General features: G+C 40.8%; 3 protein-coding genes across 14 annotated transcripts in view; 2 read left to right on the top strand and 1 right to left on the bottom strand.

Annotated features, from left to right (window-relative positions):
* The window catches only part of LOC143904195 (progestin and adipoQ receptor family member 4), a 6268-nt gene extending 2455 nt beyond the window's left edge, over positions 1-3813 (top strand). Inside the window, exons 2-5 of the mRNA XM_077418632.1 lie at positions 1505-1729; positions 1986-2089; positions 2166-2303; positions 2387-3813. Coding sequence (XP_077274758.1) covers positions 1505-1729; positions 1986-2089; positions 2166-2303; positions 2387-2614 — 695 coding nt within the window. The 3' untranslated portion in view covers positions 2615-3813. The remainder of the gene's footprint in view (positions 1-1504; positions 1730-1985; positions 2090-2165; positions 2304-2386) is intronic.
* Positions 1-23148, top strand: part of LOC143904175 (uncharacterized) — a 27631-nt gene extending 4483 nt beyond the window's left edge. Inside the window, exons 1-4 of one of the 9 annotated variants that reach the window (XM_077418596.1) lie at positions 8478-8617; positions 9769-10060; positions 10172-10349; positions 18958-23148. In XM_077418596.1, coding sequence (XP_077274722.1) covers positions 19156-20799 — 1644 coding nt within the window. In that variant the 5' untranslated portion in view covers positions 8478-8617; positions 9769-10060; positions 10172-10349; positions 18958-19155 and the 3' untranslated portion in view covers positions 20800-23148. The other 8 variants (XM_077418594.1, XM_077418592.1, XM_077418593.1 and 5 more) reach the window with 8 other exon arrangements.
* LOC143904185 (F-box only protein 9) lies at positions 4397-8456 on the bottom strand. Of its 4 annotated transcripts, none has more exons than XM_077418615.1 (7): positions 8292-8456; positions 7462-7680; positions 7074-7403; positions 6631-6794; positions 6373-6564; positions 6029-6263; positions 4397-5930 (listed from the first exon to the last, which is right to left on the bottom strand). In XM_077418615.1, exons 1-7 carry the CDS (start codon positions 8292-8294, stop codon positions 5712-5714), a joined length of 1362 nt encoding a protein of 453 aa, XP_077274741.1. In that variant the 5' UTR covers positions 8295-8456; the 3' UTR covers positions 4397-5711. The 4 variants fall into 4 exon arrangements, with proteins under 4 accessions (XP_077274741.1, XP_077274743.1, XP_077274742.1 ...); XM_077418617.1 differs by having other exon boundaries at positions 7101-7403; XM_077418616.1 differs by having other exon boundaries at positions 7074-7385; positions 8292-8451.

Genomic DNA, 23148 nt, shown 5'->3' with positions numbered 1-23148 from the left:
ATTTTGATTGCGACTCACGGTTGTTTTTGCTTCTTAAATGTCCTGAGAATGTTTAATTCAGGAATAGCGATTTAATACTTTGGAATTAGATACGCTAAAAACCATGAGTGGAAATTATTTATTGCGATAATAAAATTTTTACCTCCAAAACGGAGCACTATCCGTTGAACTTCTCGACAAGTTTGACGTTGATAAAGTGTGCGTGCAAGATTCCTTTGTATCCAGAAGAAACTTTCTCTCTATCTCATAACGCGTAAGAAAATAATTTAAAAAATTATCGCAAGAAATCTACCGTGGATCCTTGAATTTGGATTAATTTTGTATCTATGTAGGTTTGAATTAATTAAATTTTATTAATTATTTTGATGAAAAGAGAGAGAGAGAGAGATGATATACATTGCAAAATAAAATAAATCGCTGTGAAACTCGGTAAACGAAATTGATTCGTAGGACGGTAGCTGTCGTTACTCTTCGTCGCATCAACTATATATTTCATCATCCAAAGAACACACGGTCATGTCACGTAAGAGATTCGTCATCCTCGCGATTGGATTAACTGAGGAAAGTAGATTGAGTCCCTTAAGGGCTTGAAAGTCACGCGGTGCATATACTATCGAGGCCAACTTCCGTGAAAACATCGCGACTCAACGAAGACGCATTGCAGGGTAACGAACGATCGATGAAAGCGAACCCGTACGATATTCCTTCCCCGTTAAAGCTGATTAATTGATAAATTTCCAATACCGGATGTCAGTCAAATACGTTCTAAACGTACGCGTGAACGGTTTATTACGTAACAAATAACGGACGCGTTTGTACACGGCGTCGCTGCTTTTTACGCGTAAAACAAATGGCGATGCGATGTATATACATATAAGCGCATCCGAAATCACATTCTTTTTATTGAGAGACTAAAAAGAGTTATTTCAGCCTCTTTTTAAAATTATACGAATTGTCCATTTCCTTTCGTTCGAAGGAGAAACGAGAAACTAGAAGAGCCATTCGAGTATTCTGTTTCTGGTGGACCATCCTGTATATAAATCTCATGTAGGTCAGAGCTACCCCCCCCCCCCCACGTATATGTGGAGGAGCTCATTAATATACATACTTAAAATGACTTTTTGAGAAAATTAAACGGTGTTGTGAATGCCTCTACGTCAATATTTTTCTATCGTTTCTCACGTCTTAATTATTAATGTAATAGTGTTATGGAATTGCAATGAAATTTGCAAGTAGAAGATAATTCACGGAAATTAAAAAGTTTGTTAAAGTTTACTTCTGATAAACATTGCAGTTATTTTAACGGAAATTAGCAAAATTTTCTTTATGAAAAGTACGATTGTTGAACTTGGCGAAGGCCGAAATGAAGAATTTATAAAAGATCGTCGCAATCTCACGGTATACCATCGTGCGTTATCATCCATCGTCGAAGAACTTGATTCGCAAAATGCGTTTGCCCGAAAGCATCCTGGTATACGAGCGATCGTCGTGTGTGTGCTTACAGGATTCGCTATTCTGTACATGTTGGTGACCGTACCACATCTACTCCCATGGAACGCAAAAGGGACACTCGTGGGAATTCTGTCCTGGTGCCACTTGATCGGCGCGGTTAGCCCGTGGGTCGGATCCTTCCTGTACCACCTCTTCATGAACGTAAACTACGACGAAGTTCTCTACGGAACATTGCTGAAAGTCGACATGATCGGCATATGGCTGTGCCAGAGTTTCGGTGTGTGATCCATTTATAAATGGAAGCCTTTCGGAATGTGCCGAAAGAACATATATGTATATGACTAGAGAGCTCGCGCGTTGCAAGATTTTATTTTACAAATGACTCTCTTCGTATTTCAAGCAGATCTGACGAATTGTTGTATTGATCGACTCCTGCTTCAAACGAAGAAAGTTTTTTAAATAAGGAGTGCCTACGAACAGTTCTATATAGTGGCAAATAGACGCTTCTCTGTTTCACGCACGACTCATTTCAGGAGCCATGCCGATGATGGCAGCCGCTGTTCATTGCCTTGCCGATAACGTCTGGTATTGCTGCATTTTTATTTATTGCTCCCTCAGTATGTGGGGACTTTTAAAGGTATTTTATAGCTCACGTTCCCTTCGCGGATGTTTCGTTGCGATAAAACAAATTTTAACGTTTACGTAATCCGTAGGCAATGACTGCGAGATCACCATGGGAGAGGCGTTTATGTTTTGCCCCACCTTTCCTAATGAGAATGCTGGTCATGACTCTGAGGTGTTTCGGCATCGGTGGCGGATCACCCGAGGCTCTTATTCATATAATATTACAGGTTCATTTTTTGAATTATGATCCCGGACAGCCGCGTGTACCAAATGATGTTAAAAGTAATGCTGATGTAGGAATAATTTCCAGGATCTCATAGCTGTGATAGGTGCAACCATTGGCGCTCTTCGCATTCCAGAGAAGTGGATCCCCGGCAGGTTGGATCTAGTGCTGAATTCCCATAATGTGATGCATGTAATGGTCGTCCTAGCGGTATGTTCCATGCATACCGCAACCTTGAAGGACCTCGCCTGGATGTCCGATCCGTCTACGTGCAATAAAACAAGCTCTTTTCCTTCGGGTCGCGAAGAATTGTGATTGAATCGTGAAGAACGCGACGGCTTGCTGCAGTCTGTGATAAACCGAGCCTATAACAACCGGCGATTATAGTCGAGTGCTTCGACATTTGGAGACCAGAAAGTGCTGAATTCTATATTAGAGATAAAGTTAAGGATATTGAAAAGAAAAAAAATATATATATAACAGAGTTTAATACAGAGTTACTTAATTAATGTGATCATTACGGGACGATTTAGGTACAATCATGAGTACAAAGTACATACTGTTACTTATCATATCGAATGTTTAACAGTAATGGGATATTTGTGGAGTTTTACTGCAAAGAGGCAAAGAAATTGAACGGAAACTGACGGGTATATGATGCGAGAAAGACGTAAAGTTTATTTTGTCTAATGTGTTGGGGGAAATATTTTATTTTAAAATCTGCTTTCAACAACACAACTAGCAAGAAATATCATTTATGTTCGTTTACCATTTTAATGAAGTTGATACATTTATAGATCAGAAGTGCATATATTTTCTTTTATTGTAACTGTTGAGGATATATTTAAATTAAAAATCTCAAAATATTAATTGCACACGCATTCTGCAGATTTTAAAAATCTAACAATAGAATAAAAAATCTATATCTCTTCCAGTAAGAGAGAAAAACGTCAGATAAAACAATTCGAGTATTAGGAATGACTTACGCAAAATGAAATTTACGATTCTTCCTTGTAACTCGTTTATTCTTTTTACATAGTTACCTGGAGAACAAATAAGTCTATTGAAAAAAAGTTAGAAATTTACTAGAGTCAATTGTACGTACTTTATTAATTATAATATGAGGGAAAGTATTAAAGGTGATATGGAAAGCGATACAAGTACATCGTTGTGATACAACGACCAGGAGTTTAGCAGTCTACACGCGTCCGTATTCGAGAATCCAATCCATACTTGATAGTATGAGTGCACAACTGAATTAAGATCGAATACAAATGATTAAAAACTATTTCAAACTTAAAGCTATTTTACTAAAATAATCGATACGAACATTGTGCTGAGAACCAAGTTAATTTTTCAGAATTCAGAGAAATGTCGTATTTTCTTATGTAATTTTTGAAACTATTTTATTTCTCGATTAAACTGATAAAAATCTGTAATTGCGTCGGACTATATTTAAGACAAAATTTGAGGGACAGTTTAAAACAATATAGAGATACGGAGAAATTGTATTCGAGCAGGATTAAAAATCTTCGGACCGTGTAGACTTCTATCAGAATGATTCAATATACATATTTCTGAACGTCCATTTCTTTAAATCAGTTACGCTTTATAATACATCCAAAAATTATTTCAATATATCAGTGGTTCGATTCCACTATAGTAAGATAATTTATCGTTCAAGTGATATTGAACTCGTAATAAAATTATTCTAAAGATCAGCTAAATTCTATTTCAAAGCAGAAATAGGAAAACTAGAAATGTAAATTTCGATTTAGATGAGTAATTCGTATTATAAAATATATAGCTAATTGATACACAGCAAAATACGATTATAGAGATTTGTGTAAAAATTAGTAGCAAAAGCAATTGATAGTAATACAGAATATACATTTCGCATATCTCGCAAAAATTAACATACACGTGTTGCATTTTGTACTACACTACATGAGTGGTATATCGTTATATTTTATTGCGTAAATAAGATCATAAATTTCAGTGCTTGCCATTTATTATATATAATTATATAAAACTATATACATAATTTTAAAAATTTACATAAATTTTATTCAATTAACACATTTTTAAACTTAACTATAGCTGAGCAATAATTAATTGTAAACAAAACCATATTATTACATTCTTGAGTATATACTTTATAAGTTCGTAAGCATGTAACTCATTGCGAAATGATGTAAGGCACTATAAACTCTAGTGCTTAAATAATTATATATTAGATCTATAAATAAGTTACACTTCCATGTGATTGGACATAATACTATCGACATAATTAATTCTTTAAAGAATAGTTGTGATTTGCAGGTTGTATAATGTACTAATAGAAACTGTTATAGAATATAAAACGCGTGATATAAGATAAATAAATATCTTGGAAAAAAAAATATATATATATATTATATGTATATAATTAGATATTCATCTTGATTTTCGATTTTATAACATATTGAGAATTTACTACGTTCACTAATTTATTTTTCTTCTGTAAGAATAATTCAATAATTGTACTCTCATGATTCATACGATTTGTTAGACATTTCCATCAAGAGACACGATAATATCTCGCGAAACCGCTCCGTGTATCCTTACGCGAGCTGGAGAATTGCGAGTACCCGAGATTATTTATATGTATATAGAATTTGGACAGCGACATCGTGGGCCTGCGTAAAAAACGCAATCAAGTAAATCCATTGCTGATGAGAAGCGAAATGGGTAGTTTGGAAAGGCATACATAGATCATTGGCGCTAAATTATTGCTGTATTTCACGACCAATAATCGTAATTTATTTATAAATTATAACAAAATGAAGTAAAATAGCAAATTAATAGAAGAGATATTCTAGATTTAGATGGGATTTGAATCTGGTAAAGGTTTAAGTAAGCAATTAAACGGAATAAGCGCGCCAGTGGAGTACGTTTTAGAAAAGAAAGAGACGTGATTGGCGCGTGGTCCGAAAAAGATACCGAAGATTCTGCAGAAAAAGAAAGATGACGATGAGGTGGAAAGGTGGAAGTAACGTAATAGCAATAAGAAAAAGTCAGATACTATTATAGAAGTGTAAATCAAGCTTTAGAAGGTGAAAAACTGAAGCCTAATAGATAACTTCCAGTGTCTAGCGATATATATAAGCAGAGTTATATAAGAAACCGTACGAACTTGATGAATTATCCAGCAGTTTTGTAGCGCCAACGATAAAAGATTGCCTGCTCAATTGAAATTCGTTGATGTAACCGAAACAGCTGATTAAATTATTTGAACGGTGGAAGGGTATCTTAGAGAATGGAGTTAGAGAGTACAACTCGCGTCAGACACGGACCACGGACTATGCATTCGTACGATCAATTAGAATGAAATGCTTAGGTGCCGTCGATCAGAGGAGCTGTACAGTAATCACTATAATGGGACTTCGCTCTCCTGAGTGTAACTCTTTACCCTGCTGAATTTAAGAGGAGGATATCTACCGCCAATTGGCGACGCCCTGAATTCCCTTACGGATGGTTCCTTTAGGCAAATCTTCGCTTCTTGTCCATTTTTATATTTCGTGAAAATACTGTAGCTGATCCATTTCAGTTGCGAGTTAACTCTTCTATGATGATTCTGTATCTCGAATTCCTACATGACACGAACGTGACATAAATGTGAAAACGTAGTGACTGGATTTTTGTACATAGTTTTCAATTCCAGAGATATATTTAGTCTTTATTACTTACAATATGGAACGTTTGTTCACCGCTATCATGCACCGGTTCTCTTTTCTTCCTTCTATAGAAATTGATTCCTTTAGTTTCTTGCCTTTTCAACACAAGTGTAACACAATTATCATGTAATCGAAAATGACCAACAAGAACTGATGGGTTACGTGGTACGCGATTTCGTAAAGAATTTACGCAGCTTTGAGCTTCATCGGTCGATGTCAACATTAAAACTCTTCCTTCGGGAAAAAATCTAAGCGCAAAAAGAATATTGTGAAAAATTTTTTAGTTTAGGTGCCAAAGTGTGACTGCGGTAAGAAAATAGAATTTTTGCAAATATTAGCACTATCACTTTTGCGTACCTCAGGTACCGAAAATATTCAACAAGATGCCACGGTCTGTAATATCGGTCTTGGAAATTATTTTCTCCGTCGCGTATGTAACTTGTTTTATTGATGTAACATCCGTTGTATCTTAATCTAGGCCGTTTCAAGTACATATCCCTCCACGATTTGTATTTTGGCTCGCAAGTACCGCAATTTACGCCCCATACCCTATAATTGAAAACAATTCCAATTACATATCAACCAATAACCACTCTAATATTTATCGATATTTACCTAACGCACGCTAGTCGCCAGATCTCCGTGTCTCGCGCAGATATGTAAAATCCACGACATACCCTTGAGAACATTTCTAACGATCGGAAATCCAGTTCAGATGACACAACCCATCTTAGAATGTAAAGTACTATCTCCATAGGTAACGCAGAGATATGTGTTGTCTAAAGTACATTTAAAAAATGTTGAATATAAAATATAATACATGTCAAAAATTCCAACACAATCATGTATAAATGTACAGTACATTTAGGGCCGGTTGTTCCAACCTATTGGTAAGCTACCTGATAGTTAAATCATATGTCTATCTTTGTCCAATGTAAAGGATAAACAAAGACGTACATATAATGTAACTGTTAGGTAGTTTACCAACAGGCTGGAACAACCAGCCCTTGAAGTGATGACACAGATGTTAAAAAAAAATGTTAAAATGAGACGCTTACACTTTGTTCAAATTTTGGGAAACATACACATTGATCGCGGTTTACAATTTTAGATAACTTGAAAAATAAATCATTTCCTTCTTCGTCAACTTCATTATGATTGTCGCTGTCGTTGTTAGTTGAAAAATCATTGTCCAATGTATCAAAACCATCATCGGCATCGAATATATCTCTTGCTTTTGCTTTCGTTGATTCGTACAAACGAACTTCAATGTCGGGAACTAATTGTACCGCACGTTTATAAAACTGGATTGCCTCGTAAAACTTTCTGCTTTGTTCGTGTTCAATGCCTTTAAGAAATAAATTCTTTGCCTGAAACAAGTAACGTTTCTTATGGGAATGTTATGGAAATTTAAAACTTCTTACTTTGAGACAATAATCGTTATACTTTGCTCTCGATAGAGGCTTCATCGTTTGCGACTTCAATGTTAGGCTGGTTCGGCGAATACATCTTTGATTCGTCGCGCTTAGGTGATATCGTCAACTCGCGCTGCCATTGTTCCCTGAAAGACGTCAAGGTGTCCTCAATGATTGTTCCTTCTTGCAAAGAAGACGCCTCTTGATCATCGCCTTCGTCCGTATCATTGCTAGATTCACTGCAATGATTCTGCCAATGCGTAAAGCAATAAATATTTTAGATGCTAAAACGTGGAACGACATGAATTTATTTTATCAATACAAGTTTAACGAAGATCTTATACCACGCAAATTTCATGTATGACATAATTGTTTATCAAACACAATTAAGTACAGCATTAAATACGCATGTTTATTAAAGATGTACAATAAAAATCTTTTCTGAACATAACTAGTAAACACAGAGAATTAGTAATAATATTAAGTAAAAAATTCTTAAGTAAACTTAAAAAAAAAAACGAAAAGTAAAATGTAATCGATATACATCTAACACGATTGTAAATAATGCAAATTAATGCGAGTCCTCCAGAAAACAAGCTGGTCATTCCAGAAAATAAAAAGTTGAAAGATTTAAGTAAAAACACTGATCACATGTATTGAAATTAAGAAATTATAAAAAGCGGGGTCGGTCGAGTCTCTCTCTCTCTCTCGATTTCCGAAAGGCTCGTATGACGAAATGACGCAACATATTGCGAAGAAAGGTATCGCCCGGTCAGAGGTTAGGCCGTCAGCGATTGTTCCGGCGTTCAATTACGCGTCCGTCGCGCGACGACAGTGACGGACAGTTACGTTCTCACGTACCATTTTTTCTTCCTATTCAATCCCGACGGTTTATCTGCCTCAGCGCATGTACTCTCGGTCGGAAAAGCGCACGACACAGCGAAAGCACAATTTCGCCAATAGTAGCGCCGCCATGGTTCTCGCCTTTCTGCGCGTTTCTCGTTTCTCGCCGTGGCCGGTGGCCGTGGAGCGGAATTAGCGGAAGGCGGAACTGGCGGAAGGCGAAGGTCGTTGCGCGAGATGACGTGCGTACTGCGTACCCGTACTACCCGACACCCGACACCGTCTGTGCCGACTCCTGACTGCTCCTGACACCCGTTCAATTCGTCTTCGGTCTTCGACGCGAGGTAAATCGACGCCGCGTCCCTGCCATCGTCATAGTTAATCGTCGCGTCCGTAGCAGAAGTTGTTTATCGCGAAAATAACATCTGCCCAATTTTTTAACCTAACGAATGTAATTTTAGGACGCGTAAACGGGTAACGAACGTTCGTAATATAGTCGTAACACTCCGATCCTTTATATTTTATTTTCCTATATAAATATATTTTCTAAATATATGTGATTCGTAATATATATAGATAACACAGATAATATATATAGATAAGATAACGATAAGACAACGCGATATTTTTGTAGGAAGGTGCAATTTACGTCAATTTCTTTTCAAAGAGGATTTGCGCACGGTAAAAGAGCAATTCAAGGAAGTATAAATTTAATCTAACGAATTCAGTTGCAAGATGTCAAAGGGGAGCGAACGCTTTCGCAATTTTTTCCTATTTCCTGCGTATAGATGCGAATACAGGTATTCGAAAGAGCCAGCCAGAAATAATTAGGCGAATCAACGTCGGGGTACGTCGATAAATAGTCGATATATCTTAAATATTTTGATATCTTTGTCACCTTGGGAACTTTATATAATTGCTTTTATGTCAGTTGAGCAATAGCGAATATTTCTGTAAGATTTCTATTACTATGCCGAATCAATGCGAAGCAAATAATATATATATTATGTATATTTAATGTAGAATTGGTCGAAAACATTGAATAATATTATGGAAATATTCGTACTCAATTACCATAAGACAATTATGATGAAAGATTAAAGATGATAAAAATATCAATCAGTATTTGATCATTCATCGACGCCGAATTGACGTCGATTTAATTAATTATTTCTGGCTGAGGTATTTAGGTGTGAATACAAGCGTAATGATCAGAAATGTGCAAGTATAATACAGATATATTGGAAAGATGGAACATCTCACGTAGGTTAATTTTAATCTTGGTTTAACTTACTTTTTATCTTTTTCTACTATCTAGTTCTGCGAATTAAAAAAAAGATAAAAAGTGATTTAAACTGGGATTAAAGTTAATCTACATTAGTACATTGGTAGAAATGGAATACAAGAAAGAGATATGTATTCAAGCGCTCTTATATTCAAATATCGGCCACATCCGTGCGTGCGACGTAATTGATATCCCGTTTCCCTCCCTCAGGAAACGCGTTCGGGGAACGCGACGGAAATGGGTCACGGAAACGCTGAGGTATTCAAAGGAGCCGATCCGCGACGGCCGAAAGCGGCGAGACGTCGCTGCTGGACAGTGAACCTGCCACCTGTACGCGTAACTTGTAACGTACGTGTGTTAACACCGGTGGGGTACGCGACCCCACCTCTGTCGCGCATCAGGGAGACTATCACTGCCTACCTACTACCTATTCGGGAGATCATCTTCCCGAGTAAAAGCCGAGTACCGAACGAGCGTGGGCACAGACAGCATCATGCGCTTGGTGAGTACGAAACCATTCATTCACCGATCAGCTTCCTCGCTTGGTGAGAGAACTTTCCTTTGATTTTCTCTTCTTTCTCTCTTTTTTTTTCTCGTTTCTTCGAAACGATAGATCTCTTCTTCGCGGTGGTGGGTTACGTATCCTCGTGCCAAGTGACAGTGACTCGAATAATATCGATCTCGATGAGTGCCAAGTGATCGGATCGAAGTTTAGGAAGACCCCGTAAATCCCGTAAAAATGCATATAGCGAACAAAAAGAAATCGAATATTAGTAATCGAGACCGTCTCGGTAAGTTCTAGTTAGGATGTCTTGAAGAAAAAAAAATACGGTAACGTCGCGTGTTCGATGTCTCTTCTCGGTTTCTCTTTGTTTCTTCGTGGAGCGAAACGACGGATAATCCAAGTTGAACTAATAAAGTTGTCATAAAATTGAATGCTATTACCTGGAGATAGCAGCCATCCCGCAAGTAATTCTAACACTGACTAAATGCGTATACGCATTGATAATACTCGAGTAGATACTTGAGTTTCTAGCTGCGAAGAAACCCACGGTGTAAGCATTTCACGATGGCCACTTTCTTCTTCCATCATATGTTTCGCGACTTCCAGATTCACAAGTGTACGTACGCGCGCGCGGAAGGGACATATGCATGCTTTTCTACTTAACGGTTTCCGATAGCTGTTTAATGAAATCGTTTGTCCGGTTGGCCCGATTTTTCGCGCGACCGTGCGTCACCCGTCAGACAATATTTCCGGTAAATATTAACGATTTCACCAAATAAAAACACACTATTGCGTGTAATTAGCAAATTGTGATTCAGTATTTAGCGTCAGTGTCGCGCAATATGATCCGAAGAAATTAACATATTGTGGATATCGGTCAAATTTTATATTTGTAGTTGCACAGTTGTGTATGTCCACGCGCGTACGCTTCAATATATTCAAAAGTAATGATTAACTTAAAAGTTGTTTCGTTTAAATTCTATTTTTCATTCGCAATTACTTTGTATATTAATATATTAATATAGAGATATTTTAGATTTTTTTTAAACATTGGTTTAAAATAATCAACGTTTAAATTACATATTTGTTTAAAAGCCAGTGTTTTCTCTTTAAAGTCTGACTATCTGAAACTTAAAAGTCTAAAGGATCAATCACTTTGCTTTTGGAAACGACTTTCGCTGATCGGGCGAAAATCCGTGACAAACGTTAATAAATGTCAATTTCGTCCTCAGATTTTTAAAGCGGTCCACAGCGATACAGCTCTCGAGATTGATTCGAAACGAAGAAACTAAATACAGTCATTTTGTAGTTGCCGATTCAGGTAAAAAGGTCGATCCTCTCGCGCGGTCTCCGCAATTTACTTGTTGGCGTCCACTTTACGGTAATTCGCCGTGAAGCCGACCAGGCTCATTACCAACAATCGCGTTAATGAATCGAGGTGCTCCGGTGCAGTCGTTGGACCACTGGATCAATTTCTACTCGCTCGCGAATCGCGCGATGGCGAGACACGCGAGCGCACGTTGATGGATTATACGCTTCTAACGACCCAGTTGTCATGTAGCACGGTCGCGTGTTGCGTTAATTAACATTAGGTTTAGTTTCACGGGCAGATTGAAGCTGAGGTTCGTCATGCGAGCCGTTAAATTGGAATGATTGAGATTGATCGCTGTACCGTGGAAAAGGGGTATATATATATATATATATATATATATATATATATATATATATATATGTGTGTGTGTGTATAAAAGGTTTGCACTTATATATAAAAAAGAAAGGGAGAAGAGAAAAAGATAGTGAAACCTCTGGAATTGAGATATTATACTTGTCGCGGTCTACATGCATACGATATATGCTCTCTCCTCGTATAAGTTCGATCAATGGACCAGACGAAAGATCACATGTAGAAACGTAGACGCGTATCTACGTGAGAGTTCATTCGAAATCGGCACAGGGCGCGGCGGAGAAACGGAAATTGATCTGAAACAATCTAATCAAATTGATTTGATGGATCGTAAAAGTTTCCATTCGATTCCGTGGATTTGTGCGATGTGAGCGCGCACGATAATTTTCTCCCGATTACACCTCGAACAATCAATTTTTCCGGTTTTCTAATCGACGCGCAACGTATCGTTCGCGGGGGAAAAAGCACCTTCGAGGATCTCTTCTGTCCGAATGGATTATATCGATATATATTTGAGATGTCTCATTTTAATGCACGGTCACGCCGACGAGATACTTGTGGTCGAGAGAAAGTAATTATATCAGGGATTTGATGACGTGAAGGGATGGGCGTGGATACCCGTGTCAGACGGCGAGTTCGATGACCCTCGAAAGCAGATGGCATCTTTTTCGAGCCGCGGGCCGCGGGAAGAAAGTTCTTCTCCTCCTCCTCTTCTTTTTTTTTTCCTCCGTTTCGAGCGACGCAACGATCCATTCTTGAACGCGAGATAAGCCGAATAAAAAACGTATTACACGGCAGGCAAATTCTTACGAAACGGTAACCGACCATGCCGCCTAGACGTGCACGGGGGCTTCTAATCAAGAACGGCATGCACGTAATAGTAACGGTAGCCGGAGATTCCACCTGCCTCTTCTCTGAATGGGAAAGAGTTTCCGGACGTTTCGTAAGATCGTATATCGGTATATCTGGACGGATTCTCTCTCTCTCTCTCTCTCTGCCACAGGCCCGTCCAACTCTACGCCAGAAATGTACGCGCGCCCGTGCAACAAATCAATAACTTCCTTAATAATCGCGAACGTACAGTTTCGCGGTCCGTTGGAGCCACGATTTTTCGCGTCGAAAGTGGAAAGTCGCGCGCTCATCGGCATCCTTTCGTTCGGCATAGATCCTTCGACAACCGTCCGCCGTCCCAACGCCTAAGGTCACGTACGACGAAACAATCGCGTTAAACCGCTCCCATGTTTCAGATTTTTCCGATACTTTCCTCCGCCGCAGCTACCTCGATAACTTTCCAAGACCCAATCCTTTGTCGGGTCACGCGGAAAGATACTCTATCACGAGTATGATATTATTGGTATTACGTGTATAAAGACTATAAAGTATACCCGGCGTAGAATGCTCGAGACCACCCTTTTGTCCGTTAGGTGCATGATCTTACGAGTCTATAACTGTCGAGGCACGAGGAAGATAATAGAGTTTCTAGGAAATTATCAGACGAGAGGAGAATGAAATCTCAGCAACATTCTCTAGCCAATTATCGACCTCGAACCAATTTAGATTGATGGATACGTCTGTATCCGTGTACTTGGGCCAAAATAAAGCGTTTCGAGCGGCAGAGACACGGACACGGTCCTTCGACGGAGGCTCCCGTCTCGACTTTCTCTCCGAGCTCGCGATACGATACGGCGCGGCGCGGCGTATCGCGCCGCGGTGCAGCGCAATTATTTAATTTAATTGCATTCGGGCGCATTGGCCCATCTTCTCTGGCTAGGTCTGCACGTCTGCACGTCTGCACGTTACTCAACGCCAAGGACTCGTTGTATAATCTGTATATACGTACTTGGCGACATCGCCGAGATGCGCTTTCACGTTTTCCCATTTCCGCGTTTCTGCGTCTGCGTCTCATATGTCCGAAAGATGTAGGAGGTAGGAGGTGTCTCGGCACATCGTAGTCAACGGCGAAGAGTCGATTATATATATACAGGGTGAGAAAATGAGTAAAAAGTGAAGTAAGTAGATTTTAGCGATCGGTTGCGCGATTCTTGAGAGAAACGACTTTGGACGCGGACACTGGCGTTTATTCTACTTGTTTTTGCCACTCTGTCGAATGTGCTTGTCAGATATGAAATATCTTTAATCAAGATTGAAGTTGATTAGGATATATCCCCTCCAGATCCAAATTAACTTCGGGCAGCTAGAGTATCATAGGTCAATAAGTCTAATAATTTCCCTTGCTTATTACAAGACGTCGATTGTCCGAGAGTGGGTCTTGAGATAATGTAAAATTTATATCGGACACGTAATGACGATAATCAGGATAATTTAATGTCAAACGCACTTATATCTTTGGACCTTCCAATGCAGCACATGCAAGATTTGTATTACATCGAAAATAGATTCTTCCTTAAAAATTTTGAGGACGGTTATTATCTGGTTATACAACTTTGCAATTTCCATCGTTAGATGTTTTTGCAAATAACGCTCAGATAGAAAGGTTTTATGAAAAATTTGTCATTAAGTTAGGATGTTGAGAAATATACTGTCCGTATTACTAATTTCTAACGTATACGATACTAATTTCTAACATACATCGATTGCACAAAATACATTACTTTACGATAAGTCACGACTCCACCAAAGGTTCATTTCTCTGTATCGATAGTTTGGGAAAAAAAAATTGATTCCAAATTAAAGAATTCGTCCAACATTGAAAAGAGAACGTCATCTCCATTGAGGGCGTGAGAAGAGCTCTAGAATGCGTGGAAACATCGTGCATCGTGATACTTTGTGCTACGCACATATAATAATTAATGCAAATTTGCAAGCGCGCATTTTCTTGCATTCGATACATCCGTAATAAGGAAGCTTCGCCGTCGATGTTAGGGGGTGAGAAAAATGCGGTCGGGCGTGTTGCCGCTCGGATGATGGTTGCGTCAAACCGATTCGTCGTAATCCGGCACAAAAGCCGAGCCTACAAGTCTGTGTAACTGACGGCGCGGCGCGGCGCGGCGGTTTTAATGCCTGTCACGCGCCGCGCGGCAAGAGTACGCCGAGTTGAAGCAAGTTCACGAGCGTTGCGCATCCTCGACATACTGCCGAGTGAAAGTGCCGCCTGCTCTCGCGGTTTCTTCTTCCTCATCTTCTGACTTCCACCGCGCCAACAGTGTTATTGCGGAGCCGGATCAACGCGACGAGTTTTCTCACGCTGTTTCCCCACTCCGATCGCGCATGGCGTGAAACAGATTTTTCGTCTTCTACTCCTTCGATTAACGCGACAGATTTCTCGCTATCATTGTTATCTATTCGCGTCCTCTATATTTGATCCATATTTTGAACCGCACATTTTGTCAAGCGAGTATAAGTTCGTAACGAGCGATGTATCAAAAATTATATTCAAGTGTAATCAAAAAAATTAATTATAATTGAGATATATTTATCTATAGGGCTTCATTTTTTGTATTTTACTATTGACTTGTGTACAACAACGCACGCCGCGATGTTTCTATAAGAATCCATAGTACTTTGCTCTGGGTTAATTATATTGTTTGAAAACTGATCACCTTAATGGCGCACGGTACAATCTGAATGAATAAAATAGGAGATATGTTGAAGTCTGGAAAATGGTTATAATAATTTGGGTTTTAATTGTCTCAGTCTGATTACCATTGTGAAGCAATTAACTTCGCTTGCTTATGTCTGTCGTTATGTATTTAATTAAGGTAGTTTCGTCCATTAAACATTCAGGTAACACACATAGCATATCTCCTGGTTTCGACACTATTATGCTGCTTTAAATCCGATCTGTAGAACAGAATCGACTCTATTCTTATAATTTATTAAACTTCCGTCGATATTTTAATAACTCAAGCATATAATTTTAATCTTGACGGCGCAAAATTTCTTCCAACGATGACGCAACATTTATTTCCAACGACGCGCAACTAATAACTAATCGACGCGAAATCCGAAGTTTCCATTGCGCATTATCTTCTATCGCGCATCGTCAATTCAACGATTCTATACTTATGTTGTAGGCGCGGTGAAACTCGCGGTGTTATTCCCCGCGATGGAAAATGACGGGTCAGGAGTTCGCCACGCGAAAATGTCCGTAATCAAAGATTCGCGACAGCCAAATATGAGACTCCGAGATCCTTTTAACAACCGCGGTTGTGGTCGATTTATCGTCCGGACAACGCTCGTCTTCCTCGCTCGTCTCGCGGTAATTTTTCTTTCCTAGCGCGTATACGCATTTATGCGGCTTTCGACTTTTTCGTCGCCGATTAATTAGCGTTTCTGCAATTACGTGCGGCGGGAAATTACTTAACGCGTGTCTATAAATCCGTCGCGGCGGCGACACGTACGTGTCAGGCTTGAAGGGGGGAGGTTCTCGGTCGGCGAGTTTCGAAAGTGAAACCAACGTCAAAAGCGCGATGTGAATCAGTTCCAGCATCCAGCATCCAGACTATTATTAAAAGATACGACACCTGCAAGTCGGCGTGCCCCTCGCGTTTGTAAAAGATTAATGAGACGCTGGACCGACGCGGAGGTACGGGAGGATATGCTTGTTACGGGTTTAGAAAGTTTCCCAAAGTTGACTAATCGTTGGTATGCGTCGTGCCGTTCCGTTAATTTTTATTGTCAACGCTCCGCACAAGTTTATAGCCGCGAAGGGGATATTCAGTGTTTATGAGACTCCAAGTGAACAAAAGGTCTCATGAAAATTCTAATGATCTTACGCCTCCGCCACGTTCGCGCAATATACTCCGGTATGGCTTCTCTCAGAAGTCTGCGGCGAGTCAAATTAACCATTCAAGCGAGATCCAACGAAAGGACACGGAACGGGCTGCTCTACAGCAGCGGCGCTAAACGCGTCGCAGCTCCCTGTTATATTATGTGTAAATTACGGGATGGTTTACACAGACGTCTAACAGACTTTCCCCTTTTGCGGCAAAAGCGCCGGCATTTAAAGCGGGCTTGTTGCGCGATGAATACATAATTTGATAATTCTCCACGTTCGCGTCGTTGACCCGGCGGTCGGCCGGCGCGGCGTGTCGCGTTCTGTTGTTTTCCTCTGGGTGCGGTGTAACTTTCTTTACAAATGTCAGAGGTACGGCTCTCGTGTGGTGTGATACGGCGCTTCTTTTTTTTCCTTTCTTTGTTTACGCACGCTTAAGAACGCTTACGAACGCTTAGCGCCGCGGTGGAATCCACTCATTTTCTCCGATTCACGGTTGACGGGGAATTATGGTTGATAGTACTTGAATAACTTCTCTTCCTTCTCCCTCGTCGCTTTACGGCCCGGCGAAAACAGAATTTCCACGACGCGCATGCGAACGTGTCATACCGATGCTCCCACCGCGGCAATTTGACGGATCACAATCGGGGTGAAAGTTCAAAACCCACAAATCGCTTCCGATAGATAGCTCGTGGCCTTTCTAGGGCGTAACCGATCGTGCCATCACGATGGATTACGCGTGTTGCCGACCCGTTTGAATAAATCCCGCAGATCGTGCGTTTGAATAAAACCGACGGATCATGCGACGACCTCGTTTACAATGGTATCTGTGAACGCTACCTTGATAATGAATAATCAAACACTGTCCGTTGTCCGAGAGGTCTTTCACATCGCTCGTCACGTGTCATTATGGAAACGAAAGGAACGCGGCCGTTAAACGTAAAAGCATCATCAAGGCGGCACTTTCCCAAATTGCTCGTTCGTAACTACCTGAGGTAGTGACGACAAATAATTATAGGTGTGGAGTTCAAGCAGAAGATGATTATTGTGAATGGATTAATGGAAAAAAAAATTGTTCGCTATTTATTCACCGAGGGAACATAACGCGAAAAACGGATTAAAAATCATTAACTTTAATTTCTATAAAATCTTAAAACCAAAAGGAGCATAGGAAAAATTTCTTGATCACGCACTTTCGATGTGTGTATTTACTTTTACTTTCATAACTTAATACCGTGAGAACGGGGAACATTTGAAAGCATCTCCATTATACTAAACATTACACGCCAATGCCGGAATGCAATAAAACTGACGATATACTTTGAAAATTCTGCGAGAGTTGAGATGAAGCACGTAACTCCGGGCGTTTGTACGGGAGTCCTCGTCACGCTGAATTTCGATTATTCGCGGCAATGTAACAAAGCTCTGAGGCATCCATCCGAGTTTCTCTCCACTTAAATACCAAAGTTTATTCCCAAGAGCCCGCGCATATGTGCTCTATACACGTGCGTAATTAAAGATACGCGCTTCTAATTGCATTCGAGCTCAACGGAAACATAATGGAATCCCCGCTGAGTTCTCGCGTTTATCGTTTCCTTCCTTGATCGATATTCTTCTCCTTTATCTTTTAACTCGTTGAATTATTATTCTTAGGCAATCTTAGTGCGTAAGTAAAGACAAAATTTTAAAGAATTTAAAAAAATGCATTTTTTTATTTAATAATAATTATATATATATTAATTACTTAATAATAATCATATATAATAAAAAATTACTAATAATAATATACATATATTAAAAAAAAAACTATTATGTGGCCCGCAAAATAGTAAACAAGAAAATAGCTTCCGCTGAAAACTTATTATATTCGTTATTATATACAATTTTCAATTTTCCAAGAAGCATTTAATTATGCATGCGCGTCTTTTCGGCGACGACAGACGTGTACGTGTATGCGCGTTCTCGCGTAATTACATTGCATAAAATATGCAAATCGCCGGTCTCCCTCATACGGCTCGAAAGCCATAGGTACGTGTTTACCATGTTTTTAGGAGGAGAAAATCGCCTACGGGTCGTTGTGAATCTTCCACTTCATAACGGGACTCACGGAGATAGACTCAGGCGGACACAGAAACTTTTAGCTTTCAATCTCTCTCGAATCAATACGGTGAAACCAGTCATAAATGTTTATTTTTGTGTCATCAAAATCTCCTCAATATCGTCGCATTTTTTTAAAAATAAATACTGCCAGTGCAGTGGTTTATCTTTTCCCAAATAACCTGGTTGCATTAAAATGACCTTTAATCGTGATTGAAAGGAATCGATACACACATCGGTGACATATAGGGATTAATTTTGCCACAACAGTTTAGCTTCGTTGCACGATAAAGAATATCGACACTTAGCAATTATCAATAAATGTAATCTAGTCTGTGCAATACAATATTGTCTTAATATCTCATTCTAATTTTGCAGGTGGCCATATCAATTTTAGTAGCCTGCCTCAGTCTGGCTAGGTCTCAGAAGTCTGAGATCTCAGCTAAGGTTCTTGAAACTGCACCACCTGCGGTAAAACTCGACAAAAATCTACGGCAAGCGTTGCTGAGAGCGCTGACGGAACTAGAGGCCGAGTCTGCGGAGCAACGAAAGGATGAAGATGAAAAATCGCTCATTATGACCGTTGAAAAGACTTTCGATGAAGTGGTTAAGAAAAACCTGAATAATAATATCGGCGTGATACCGAAAGCCTCCTTCTCGTTTGACAATTTTCCGGGAGATGAGGACATCGTCAACGAGGAAAAATTGCAGAATTCGAGCTTTCTCGAGTCAAAGAGGTACGTTTCCTCGAGTCCGTCGGCGATGATAGAAAAAGCGAGTCACGACGACGCCAGAAGCTTCCACGTGCAGAACGTGGCTCTCTCAGATAAAAGTACAACGCCACGAATTGAATCTAAAGTGGATCCGCCGGGCACGAAGAAAACTCCCGCGGGCTCGTCCACGGTCAGCAAGGTCGAGAGTATCACGCTGAAACCGATTACGCAATTATCAGAGAGCTTGACGCAAAGCGCTAGCAACGGGATTACCAATACCAACACGCTGATCACCCCGAAACCGACTGCGTCTAGTCCGACAGTTCCGCTCAGGAACAATGTCACTTTGTCTTCTAGCGCTAATGAGGAAAGAGCTCAAGCGGAGGAAGTGAAAATTTTCCAAGCGCCTTTGGTCGCGGCCTTCACGGTGCAACAAGATGAGCTTGGTGTACCGAAGAGCATCGTGCCGATATACAGGCAGTCAGGCGATGGACAGGCACTGACTCTTCAAGAGCAGCTGGAATTCAAACAAAAATTACTGGAGCAACAGCTGGCGGAGTTGCAGCAGCAGCAAATCCAGCAGACGCAGTTTCTCGCCAGGCAACGTCAACTGTACGATCAACAGTTGAGACAGAAACAGCAGCAACTATATCTTCAGGAACAGGCTAGAATCAAGCACTTGGAAGAACAGGCTAAAATCAAACAATTGGAGGAACAGCGTTTGAGGCAGCTGGAGGAGCAGAGGATCTACCGTTTCCATCAACACAATCATTTCCCATTGCTGCAGAAGTCGCACATATTTGAACAATCGAACGTATTGCCGCTTCAGCCGCCCCAGCCACCCCAGCCACCCCAGCCATCCCAGCCGCATCTGGAGGCTACGGTTCATCTTCAACCAAGCGTGTCCCTGGAGGTTCCCAGCGTCGCGGCGCCCCCATTATTCCGCTCAAACTATCAGGAGCAGTTACATTTCCAGCAGTTCCGTCAGCAACCTCAACCACAGCCCCAACCCCAGCCCCAACCACAGCCTCAACTCCAGCAACAGCAACAGCAACAGCATCAGCATCAGCATCAGCAGCGATTGCAACAGAATTTCGTTTCGTTTCCTACTGACTTCCAGCCGCCCGTTGTGCCGGCCACGAGATTTAACAGGCAGGAAGCCTTTAATGCAGTTGGCAATTTTGGTTTCAATCTGGATAACAAGCAACCGCCTCCGTCGAGGAACACATTCAATTTCAACGCGATACCAAGGAACCCGAATACGTTCGTTTACAATCCCTATGTGCAGTTCAGGCAGATCCCAACAAGGGTGCAGCCGCCCGCCAAGCAAATCCAACGTCTGATTTATCAATCGGGAGTCGCCGGTGAGTTGGGCAACATACAGGGTCCAGGTGACGAAGATCTCAACATCGTGTCCAAGGTATTGGCGCTGAACGTTGGCGCGTTACCCAACAAGAACTATAATCAATTCATCACGAATAATCGCAGCAAATTGGGCAGCGCGTGAACAGACAGATAGACGTATCGATGTAAAACTTGGACGAGTCGTGTAAATCACTACAGGACGATATTAGCAAGGTGAAATCGAGCTCTCTCTTTTTTCTCTCTGTCCCTCTATCTCCTCTTCCTCTCTGCTTCTCTCTTTCGTCCCTCACCCGTTTTCTTTCTATCTTGGCCTACTCTTTATATGGATATCTTCTCCAATTTCTCAAATCTTTGGCATTGAAACACATACAAACACGCATACGCGCATACACCGGTGACAAAAGTCCGGATTATCATCACGGATTTTGCATACGTACACACGCGCACTCATACGTACACACGTACGGAGAACGGTTATTCATAGCTCGCGAGAGGACGCGGGATGACTCGGTAAGTTCAATAGTACGCGAGTCATGACGATAGTAACCTTGAATATACCAGCATCCAAGTAAAATCGAATCGTTGCGAATCGTTTTTGCCCTCGGTGTTATCTCCGCGAGATTTTACTCTCCGCCAAATCTCGAGGATCGATAGGATCGAGCGTGAGACAAAGATGTAGGAACATAGCGCTTCGGAAAGGCGGGAGAATCGGCACAACGAGAAAGCTATTTTCTTGGCGAGCGTATATAATGCTGTATTAATTACGATTGTATATGTATCTCAAGACAAGGGTTTTGCCCGTGTAACGGCCTTCCCGTGCCCGATTACGCAAGTTCGCACTTGGTTCGCGTGACGCATGACACTGTACATAATTGTGTGACTCCAGTCCCGCTTCCTTGTCCCTTTTGATTTTCACTTCCATTCTTGATACAGCGCTCGGCGACGTGAAAACACACTGCCAGTTCTCGTCGATAATAGCTAGAGCACGCTCAACGGCAGAGAACGCGAAGAAGCGCGTAATCGTAAAACGTAACCGTAGCAATATAAGAGTATTTATGTTAACAGAGGAGGAGAAGGATTAATCCATGCGCTTGACACGACGGGAAAGAAGGCGAAAATCTCGCCGGACTCGCATTACATAGTTTTTTACGTTATTACGTTCCACTTGGGTTTGACGCTCGAGAGACGAAAGAAAGGGAAAATATCTCGCAATTTGTTCTCGGCAAATATGGCTCGCGAATTTGCCGAAGCCGTTTTCGAAATTCGACAAGTTAAATAAATCCTATGCCAGCTTTCTGATATATGCGCCTAACAGATTATTATTTGTACTCGAGGAAAACATTAAAATTCACCCGTCTAATTACTCTTCGGTTAAATCTCCGTTGAAAAAAAAAGCATAGATAAAAAATGAAAAAAAAAAAAAAACGTCAAATCCAAGTTCATCAAAGATCAAAACTCTATATTATTGATTAGCTGACGTTCTACAGCCTGCGGCATAGCCTGTGTGTACATCGAGTTGGTTCTAATGAGTTATAGTCTTCCAACGAGACGCACACACACGGAGAGCTCGTGTACGGGATCAGGGGTCTCGCGAAGTCGTGCATCGAGCCCGCGCATCGGGATTGAAAACGCTTCTTCGACTGTAAATAAACTTTCCCCGGCGGGTACCACACAATGCCGACGAGGAAGCCGCCGACGCGACGCGGCGCGACGCGAGAGACACATATCTCTCGCGCGTATACGCGCGTACGTGTATGTCCTCAATTTCGCAAAGCGTTTGGCACACAGATCCGTGATTTCACCCGGCGCGGCGGGCGAATCGGCGAATCTCGTGGGACATCGGGGCGTCTCTCTTCTTTTACTTGTCTTGAAAATTCGGTTAAACTTACAGACAATTACGTTAATTTAGCGAGTGTCACATCTATTCGGGCTATCGTTGTAATCAACAAACGACAATATAACGCCATGATAATTTGTCTCATTGTCTCCCGCGCGTATATGAATTGTTGGAAAGAATGCATTTTGCCATTCCGTTTCTCATAAATTCTCTCGACAGTAATCCGATAACGTCGCACGAATCATCTCTTCAGCGCCGTCATTTATTTATTCGATTCGATATTCGAACGCTACGCGATTTTCCTGCCTCAACGCGAGGAAATGAGTAACGCTAAACGCGCCTCGATTAAAGATTTAAAGCTTTGTCTGGAAACTGAAATCGATGTTGGATTGCGATGCACCTTCGGCGAGAGTGACTGCGCGAGCGAAAGTTGATGATGGCGATTCGTTCATAAATGCGAGTTCTTTACGAGCGCTAGCTGCGAGCTGCGAGGCTTTGCGCGACTGAACGTAACGTTAAAAATAAAATAACATTTAAAATAAAATATAGATAATGTTAGACGTAATCTCGATATAATTTGCTTATAATTTATCTGACGCTGGATTGTACGAATTCTTGTGTGTATAAATGTTAATAAACTAATTTGTTTACAAA

The sequence above is a fragment of the Temnothorax americanus genome, unplaced genomic scaffold (genome assembly GCF_048541705.1).
Source record: "Temnothorax americanus isolate GAGA-0224 unplaced genomic scaffold, ASM4854170v1 Scaffold5, whole genome shotgun sequence".
Classification (NCBI taxonomy): domain Eukaryota; kingdom Metazoa; phylum Arthropoda; class Insecta; order Hymenoptera; family Formicidae; genus Temnothorax; species Temnothorax americanus.
The sequence above is the reverse complement of the archived record's forward strand: the minus strand, read 5'-3'. Positions and strand labels throughout refer to the sequence as shown.